Source organism: Arachis ipaensis, chromosome B7 (genome assembly GCF_059453495.1).
Source record: "Arachis ipaensis isolate K30076 ecotype BB chromosome B7, ASM5945349v1, whole genome shotgun sequence".
Taxonomy (NCBI): domain Eukaryota; kingdom Viridiplantae; phylum Streptophyta; class Magnoliopsida; order Fabales; family Fabaceae; genus Arachis; species Arachis ipaensis.
The window spans coordinates 120,470,035-120,480,219 of record NC_142442.1 but is presented as its reverse complement, the minus strand read 5'-3'; the positions used below and the strand labels follow the sequence as shown (position 1 = coordinate 120,480,219).

The window sequence follows — 10,185 nt, the reverse complement described above, 5'->3', positions numbered from 1 at the left end:
CTCCATCCTCATCCTCAACTTCGTCGGAAAAACCTTTGCTTTTTATGTTTGCCGTTACATTTTTCTGAATGTGCCAACCACATAATTGGTGAGTTGCATTTGGGAAGATTTCTTGAATTGCTGCCTTCATTGCCTCATCACCATCTGTGACCACAACACTAGGAGACTTGTTCAGCATGACATCTAGAAAGTTTTGCAACAACCACGTATATGTTACCGTTTGTTCGTTCTCTATCAAGGCAAAGACAAATATGCATGTTTGACGGTGATGGTTACAACTCGAGAAGATAACCAACGGTCTTCTGTACTTATTTTTCCGATAGGTTGTATCAAATGCAAGCACATCTCCAAAGCACTAATAATCCGCCCTACAAATGCCATCTGCCCAAAATAAATTCGCCAGCCGACTTTCATCAGTAGCACTGTACCTTGCCATGGCCATGGGGTCAACATCGGCTTTTCCAAGTAGATAGCTAATTGTTGCATTAGAATCCCCACCAATGAGCTTTGCACGACGAGTTCTTTCAATGTGGTTATCCAGATCCTTCTTTGTGAACCCGACATTAGCATAACCCCTGGCTTGGCCTACCATTAGTCCCATTATCTTAGCGCTTGGAAGACCATTATCGTGCATGGTGTTTGCCTGAGCTTTTTGAGCCTCATTCATCCCACAGTGGTTTGGAATTAGGTGTACCAAGCATTGGGGGACAAGATCGTGGTTGTGCTTCTCAACTAATTTTTTAACTCTCCAAGCTGAAGTTTTGGTGTCAAAGTACACCGCAAGCATGGCTTCACAACCCGTATGAGTCAGCGCTTTATGCTCCCTCTTCCTGTTCAAATTAGAGATGTATTTATCGGCTCTCTTTCCTTCCTTGTTGCAAAAAAAAATTGCCTTCTGCGTTGTGTTCCATCTTTTCCACGCGCTGTATCACCCTTGCGAACTCCGAACCCGACACACCTTGCATAACGCACATACAAGTGATAAGCTGCATCCGATGTTTCAAATGTCTGGTTTATAATATCATCGGCCGTCACAACAACACACTTGCTACTGCTGCAACCGCAATCACAAGTGCAATTTACATTCTCTTCCACATCGGTCATCAAGCAATCTTCAACATTCTCTTCTGAATTGAGTGGTTCTGAATCAACATCCATTGCACCCAGACTCGTTTTCTTTCTAATTCTATATATGTAAAAAAGTGAAAATTTTACCCCCTAAACAAGAACAGGTAGTAGTTGGAGATACACATAATTTTCTACTTCTTCAAGACACCTTAGAATTGTATTTTGCAGACCTCAGTATATTTAATAGATTCAAATTCAACTCTAGTATTTTATCCAATATATTTCAAATAATTTGATTAAGAGCATAATCTTAATTCAGATACAAAATAAATACCGAAAAAAATGACAAGTCTAAATCAACAAAATATACTTTAAATTTAGGTTAAATTTCAACTCCGTCTAAGTTTTGCACACCCTTACCAAGTTACCAAGGTTTCTCAAACCAAACAAACATCTAAGTAATCATTTATGACATGTTTATATTTTTTGATTCAAGTGTTGTGTGAGACTGTGAGTATTATTGTTCTTCTTCCTGCCACTAGAGAATTATGTATATTATTATTGCTAAGTTGTAAACTTGATGTACCCTTAATTATATGATTATAAATAAATGAAGAGTTATTTACACTATCAATTTAAAATACCAGCTTAAATTAGATGGTTGCACACTAAATTAACAAAAAAGTCAAGCTTAGGCACTAATTTAATTGCAGAAATATCATTTCTTCAAAAGTAAACACTAACACGTCCAATGTCATTTACAGTTTCATTTAATTAAGAAAAATGAAATTGGTCAACCAAACATGGCAAGCACTTAACCCAAACATGCAAATATGAATTTAACATAAGTGAAATGTGAAATGGAGAAGGAAATGAAAGAAGGTTGACAGGAAAGCATGAAACAGCCAGCATAGACACATTCTCTTGGGTATTGCTTGAAATTACCTATTGCTTAAAATTCGAATTTAAAATTTAGAGTTCAACAGAACTCCTACATTCTTGATCTATTTCGTCAGAACAAATGATCATTTGTGCTATATATATATAAAAGGAAATGAGATTTTTTTTATTATCTTCTTCGTTTTTATTTATATTTGTTGGTTTCTTTCTTGACTCATCTATCTACCCTTTTGAGTTTTAAGGTATGTGTAACTGTGTCCACAACAATGTTATACACTATACTTATTTTTTCAGTTTGTGATCAGACACGCAGGTCAATGCTTAATTGTTATTGTTAATGGATAATCTTAAGAGTAATTGTAAAGCTTTAAATGATAATAAACTTTTCCATCAACGTATAAGTTTTGTTAGCACACAATGCAATTGAGCTTAACCCTTGATATTATTAATTTATTTTTTGGTTTCAATGAACCTAAATAAACCCTTTTATTGGTATAACTTTCTTTTTCTCTATACATATGTACACACTCAGAAGTTATTCATATTCATACTTCATTTATACACTGCTTTTGACAGAGAATTGAAGGATGGCAAAAAAACAAAAGGGTCCTGCAATAGGGATCGATCTTGGAACTTTATTGTTAAAGCTTAAGACAGTAATAAAGCAAGAATTTTATCTTCTATGGAAACGTCCTAATAGCATTGAACTTGCAGGGAGTCGCTAACCGTGGTTGCTCAATTCGTGTGGGAAGAGACACAGAAAAGAATGGCAAAGGTAAGTTTCCAGTAAAATTGCAGTAGGTTGAGTTGAAGGAATTGTAACATTAGACTACCTATTCCTTCTTTAGAATATTTGCTTTGCTAAATGATAATGTATCAACTTGAATTTACTAATGCTAATGCCACATATACTGCTATGAAAAAATGCTATGCATCCCTTGTTTATTTGCCCAAAATCACCCCGTTAAGTAGGTAGTCTATAAAAATATAAAATCCTAAATTTTTGTTGCATCTTTCTAGCACTTTAAATTCGGACAAGAACTCTAGCTATGTAACATTGTTTTTCTGGTATTACTTTTCTCAATTGAATTTTACTTCATTTCCTTTTCCGTTCCAATTTTACCTCTGCAATTATATTTTTTTATATTACTGTTTCCCTTTCATCACTACTTCTTATTTCAAAATCAATTTCAATTTTAGTTACCAGTTTTTTGCATAACCCATTTAATTCTGTTTGATACCAATTATACAATTATTAATAAAATAGTAAAAAATCCCAATTTTGGCTTCAATCATTCATATAGTTCATCTTTTTATAAATATCCATGTGCCCATATTGGTGATCTTCACTCAATGTGATTATTTTTGACAAAAAAATCAAACACAGCAACCAAACACAAAACAGACGAAGAGAAAAATTTGTTGAAAACTCACCAGATTGGGACCAGGTTGTGCGAAGGAGGCCGAGGAGTTGCTAAAGGCGAGGAGGAAGTCGGGGACTTGCTGCTTCTGTCTCGGCGTCGACGGGCGCAATGACGGCGCGAGACTGACTACGAGGCAGTGACAAGACACGGAGCGGCGACGACGTCCAGGTCCAGGAGCTGCTGCTACTGCCGCCAGTGACGACGACGGCAAGGAAGGCACGCGAGATCGGAGCCGGGAGAGACCGACGACAAGCTTGTCGTATGATGCTGATAGAAGGAGAAAACTTGGGTCAATGAGATATGAGAGATGAGAGAGCTTCTGTGAAAGTGACGTTGAGGGAGGAAAAGGGATTATGAAACGATGTAGTTTGGTGGACTGAAGAAAAGGGCAAAAAAGGAAAAGATTCGGACCGGTTTATTTAAACCAGCTAGGTCGAACCGGATTTAAAGTATCTGGTTTAAAAATAAATTTTATTAACCGATTTTATAAAACACCAATCATAAAGTGACATGTCAGCAACTTTAAAAAAAGTTGTTTTTGTCAACTTTATGTGAGTCTCCCCCTTGTGCAAAATAACCACAAAGTTGAAAATGCGTAAAGATTAAAAATTTTTTCAATGATGCATAATAAAATTTATTGTGCAACATTTAAAAATGAACAAGAACCTCACCTATAAATAGTGAGGTTCCTTCGGTTTATTTTCATCAAACACAAGTAAGAGAAAAATAGATGTGTGAATACTTCTCAAAAAATTATAGTGTGTAGGTTTATGTATAGGAGATATTTTTGGATATTATCTCTATTATTCCTTGGTACTATAATTATCATAAAATTATAGTATTTAAATAGGAAAGAGATCTCACTGAAAAATAATATATGTACATCTTGAATGTGTAAGAGTGTGGAGAGGATATTGTATGATTATCCAAAAATATAGTAAAATTTTTGTTAAGATCGTCTAACTCGTAATTGTTATACGATTTTTGAGTTTTTCATGTTAAATATTTGTGCAAGTTATTATTTATGTAAAAGTATTGGTACAGTATTATTTGCATATATTGTACAGTACTATTTACAGAGACATATATTGATGTCCATATTATACTGTACACGTGTATGATTACTGTTGATCTATACGACTATTATTCATTTGTACGGTTAGTATTTACAAATAAATTTTTATTTTTATTTTTACATTGCGCTGTGCTCGTTGGCAAATTTAATTCTACAAAGACTTCTTAATTTATCGTCACATTTAGACTCCTTATAATTAAAACTATATATTCTATTTATCCTAATAAGTGGTACCATAGACTGTAGCTTAGGTGGACTTCTGGTTAAGGTGGAGCCTAAGGCTAGTGTAAAGTTTAATTCTAAGTATGTTATGTAGTTGCAGTGTTACTTGATCTTCCACATCAGAAAAAAATTATTCTTGGTTGTTCATCAGTTAACCTTGGGTATTGGAGGAAGTATCACTACAATAAATAAGGATTTTTGTAACGGTTAAAAATTATTGTCGTAGATTAGAATATCGTTGATAAAACTTTAGTCAACGCTTTGGCAACACTTTTTGACCTGTGGTATATATATTCGTTACCAATGCTAATAGACAACGGTTTTTTATATAAGGCAATAGCAACAAAAAAAATCGTTGCCTTTGTTATCTTAATAGACAACGGTTTTTACAATAATTTTTAAATAATAATTTTTAATGTTGTCAGTCATTATGCAATGGTTTACAATTATAACACGATAGGCAACGACTTTACATCATTGTAGCTTTGTTACTAGTTTGGAGAATGGTTTGAAAATCGTTGCCTTTTATTTTTTTTTTTTAAACAACGATTTTAATACCATTGCTATTTTGTAGTTACCTTTGACAATAATTTTAACGTCATTATTTTTTGTGACTTTTGACAATAATTTTTTGTAATTATATATTTTTTTATTTCCAATGGTTTTCTAATGTTGCATTGAAATTACTATTTCAACTATTTTTTTAATTTAGTGTCAATAAATAACCTTAAATATTTGAATTAAATTTCTAAAGAAAACTAATAGCACATTTACTATCAAATTCAATTTATAAAGTATTCTATAAGATCACACACATTACATCATCATTACAAAATACCATATACTAGTCTAAATCATAACAACCTCTAACTATTTTTTTTGAAAGTAAAATAGCTCAACACACTGGAGTGGATCAAACAGTATCAAACAAAACAAAAATACAGGCAACCCCAACAAACTCCTAGACCAAAGAAACAAAATCCCCACGTCATCTCCGGCATAGCCATCAACAACCCTAGAGATGCACACCTCTCCACTCGTTGCAGCTAAGGATGGTCATTGTGATGATATCTTCTACGCCTTTCATTTGGTTCTGAAATATCCTCCTATTTCGCTCCATCCAAATGTGCCAAATGATCGCACAGAAACACCTCAAACGCTGCTGTCGATCTTCTTTTCTTCGCGGCTCATCTGTCCAACTCAGGAAATGGTCCTTCACTAACTCCAGGAAATCCCAGAGCCGGCCAAACATAGATATCCATGCACTCCGCACCTGCCTAGCAAAATCACAGCCAAGAAACAAGTGATGGATCTACTCAACATCCTTATTACATAAAACACAGCTCTTATCATCCTGGCTAATAATCCCGATCCGACTTAGCCGTTCTTTGGTATTCACCCTGCCTACCAGGACAAACCAAGCAAACAGCTCCATCCTTGGTGGAACCAAACCTTTCCAGATGGTCTTTGTGAAGCTGTAACTGGTTACATCCTCTGATAGCATTCCTTCTTGTAGTACCTGCACAAAAGAGTTAGTCAAAAAAATACCAAGTCTATCATATTTCTACACAACTCTATTCTCCCTATTATTCGCTAGCCTCACAGGTCTCAAAGCCTCATGTAGCTGACTCAGAAGGTCTAACTCCCACTGAAAGAGCTCACGCCTCCATTGGAAGTTCCAAACCCACTCTAGCCCATTCAAAAACCCACAATCCCCAATAACTGAACCCACTCTAACTATATCGTCAATGCAAAATATTCAATAACAAAAAGGAAGTAATTAATTAAGTAGCATATAGGTTTATCATCATGTCCACAACATCATAACTTTTACTCTCTAGTATTTAATCTTCAAATTTTGTAACATTAATTAAGTTCTTTTTCCCTTTCAAAATGATTTTTCTGTGAACAAAAAAAATAGTAAATCAAATATGAAACTACACATTTTTAATGCTAATAATACTTGCTAAGAAAAAAAAAGCAGAAGAAGCTTAGTTGCATACTTGCATTAGTCAACAAACCAAGTTATAACTTATGAGAATGAGATTAGGTGCATGCTTTAAGACATACAATACAAATCACTAGAAAAAATGGGCAAGTGTTTATGCATGAAAACAAGGGTGCTGCTTATATTTAGTTATAAGGTGTCAAAACATATTTAAAGTTAACAGCTACTAGAGGTTTATGATAACAAGGTTGATATTAAAGCACAAAATATCTTACATTCAAGGAACAAGAATAAAGTCCCAAATACTCAACCAAGCACACCAGACTAAAAAATTATTTTCTTAACTTGTAGAGTTCTTTTTCTTTGACGAAGATAATACGCGTAATATTAAATCAGAGCCAATATTACATTCTTTAATCATAGTAGACTGAATTATATTAAGAACCTTTTCCATCCAATTAAAATCAACATTACAAGCATATTTAGCCAGCATATGTGTAGCACAATTTCCAGCTTTTTAAGATGTGTGAAAGAGTAATTCTAGAGTTGGTCTCCCAATTAAATGCAATCACTATCTATAGATTGATGAGCAAACTGAGTAATTCAAAGGAAATGGTCATTCTCTCAGTCCATATCTAAGTGGCATCCAGTTTTTCTGAATGAAGTTTAAGAAAGGGAAAAAAATACATCAATATGGAGGAAAATTTCCGACTCAGGGAACATTTCCTGCGGCCAAACCTGCCTTATCAAGCTTGGGAAAAAGGAAAAAAGAGCCTAAGAAAAAGGAAGAGCAAAACTCAGAGAAGCCCTGAAGATACCACAACTATACTCCCCTCCGAGTCTCTCTAGTGGATGTCTATAGAGAGATAGGCCACATGGAGAAGCTTCCACCTCCTCGTCCGATCAAACATAAGAAGGTAGGAAGTCGGACAGAATATTGTGAGTATCAATGAATGTTACGACTTGAAGAATGTTATAGAAAATTTGGCCAGAGAAGGCCGGCTAGACAGATACTTGGCTGACAGATTGGGCGACCCGAGAAAGAGATAGAGGGAGGAAGAGGAAAGACGACAAGAGCATCCACCTCAGACCCGCCCAGAGCAACATATACACATGATCAATGGGGGATTTGCCAGAGGAGAAATGTCAAAATTGTAACACCCTACCACACTGAACTTTACGCTTAAGTCGTAAAATAGAGGTGGAGTGGTATTATGACCTCTAAAATAAAATGTGTACATATAATAGCAGAAGGATTATAATATACTAGGAGCCTTGAAGAATAGAGGAAATAAAAATTGCGAATTAAAAGCGCAATGCTTAAGAAACGAGTTATCTTGCATACTAAGAAAGCTATAGCTGTTAAGTATAAAGTAACCAAAAACAGAAACAAAGGGTCAAAGATAAAAAGTAATAAGCTCCTAACTCAGCCCGCGAAGTCAAGACTGGCCGGAAAATATGCACACACATATATATACATATCCAAAACCCAAATATACATAAACAAAATCCTGTCTCTCCATAAACCTCTAAGAGGATCAAAAAGAACAAGTTATGCAGAGAGAAAGCTAAGTGTGTGTGTATATATATATATCTCACTGTACAACAAAATAACACAGTAACCACTTCGCTTCAGGAGTCCAGACGCCTAACAAGATGTCTCTTGACCTGCATCTGAAAAACAACAACATAGTATGGGGTGAGAACCAGAGGTTCTCAGTATGGTAAAGGTGCCACACACATAAGATATAAGGTCTTGGGAATGCCAGAGGCAATCCTAAAACGCCGACACTCAGATTATAGAGCTTAAAGTATTAAATAGAAGTCATAAAAGGTGGTTTTCTAAGAGTATCTAACCCTAACTTAACTTAACCTTAAAATCTAAGTCCCATACTGCCATTCCTCCATACTTCCATCTCCGTCAGCATTTCACAGACAAATAAATAGATAAAGGCAAGCACAAGAAGGTTACAAATACTGTAGGTAACAAATATACATTTAACATGGCAAGTACACTTAGGCACACCCAATTAATGCACAAATAAGTAATTCAAGTAGTATGCATATTATGCATGCATGTTCTATGGCTGATGAGGCTCATTTGTCGGTTACCCAGCCAACTTGACAAGTTCAAAAACCTTAGACTGTCCCTCGACGTGCATCCCCAAGAGTCTATGCATAGCTTTTTCTCAAATAATCAATATTGCTCAATGGGGGTTAACATTCCCGGTAATTTATAAGTGCCCGGTCACCCTTACGTCGTAGGGTCAACAAAGTATCAAGTTTTTAACCTGGTACATGTGGTGGTAAGCTACGGTACTTTACTCAGGAAAATCTCGTATCTCAGATCATTTAATCATTCAAGCCAAGTATCATATATGATCATTCATTTAATTATCAAGCCAAGTATCATTCATAATCATCCGTAACATTTCATAATCAATTCATCATTTTCTTTTTGGCTTTACTTCACCTCCAAGTTATCTCCATTTCCTAGCTTCATCTGACTGTCAGGCTTAACACCACTTTTTATGACTAAAGGAATGAAAATAGAGGTTTAGATATTTGAAATAAGGTTTTAAAACTCAAAAATCATGTTTGCTAGAACAGGTGCCACGCGCACGCGTGGCTCCCGCGTACGCGTTGGAGTGTGAAGATGCAGCTCGTGCGCTCGTCCCTTGTCATGCGTATGAGTAGGAAAAACTTCATGTCACGCGTGCGCGTGGGTCACGCGTACGTGTGGATATGCTTGTTAGCTCCTTACGCGTACGCATAGGACCAGTCACGTACGCATCGCCAAAACCCATGCCACGCGTGCGCGTGGGCCACGTGTACGCATGGATGTACGTTCTTCAAAAAAGGAATCAATCAGAGAGCTGCATAACTAGAGAAATACCACCTGCATATTAACAAATTCCACACCAAAATTTCAGACGGGCATAATTCAGTCGTTTTAAATCGTTTTTCTTCCGTTATTCGAACGGCATAAACTTCATGAACCCAATTTTCATTTAAAATAAATTGGAATCAATTTGGGATTCCAGAAGCCAAGTTATAGCCTACCGAAGTTTGGCCCAAAACCAAAGTATTGCAAATTCTTTAAACCTCATGTTCATTCAAAGTTTCCATTCCATTCAATATTAAACATGTCAATACCAATACAATTGCCAACAACAAACCTCAACAAAACTCTACACCATTCCATTAACCACCATTCAATAACACTAAACAATCTCATTTCTCAACAATTCCATCAAGCTTCCATTCAATATTCTTGTAAACATATAATCAACAAGTCAACCATATTTCTTTCTAACATCAATATAAGTAACAATCTCCACCACATAATCAAATCACCAGTTATCCAACAAACACTAACCAAACATGTTCATCAATAAATTACTAAACATTCAATATACACATGCATTCCAACTTATCCTATGGTCATCTAGCCTAAGTTTTCACAGAACATTATATATTAAATGCAAGAAACCTAAACCATACCTTGGCCGATTCCCCACGTAACGATCAAGGAAATTTAAATAAAA

At 35.5% G+C, this 10,185-nt stretch overlaps 1 protein-coding gene across 1 annotated transcript; it reads right to left on the bottom strand.

The window, feature by feature from the left end:
• Positions 1 to 355: 355 nt before the first annotated feature.
• Positions 356 to 1,158, bottom strand: LOC148553918 (protein FAR1-RELATED SEQUENCE 5-like). Its single transcript, XM_088494920.1, has 2 exons — positions 893 to 1,158; positions 356 to 830 (listed from the first exon to the last, which is right to left on the bottom strand). The coding sequence occupies exons 1-2, from the start codon at positions 1,156 to 1,158 to the stop codon at positions 356 to 358; spliced, it is 741 nt and encodes a 246-aa protein (XP_088351046.1).
• Between the last annotated feature and the right edge of the window lie 9,027 nt (positions 1,159 to 10,185).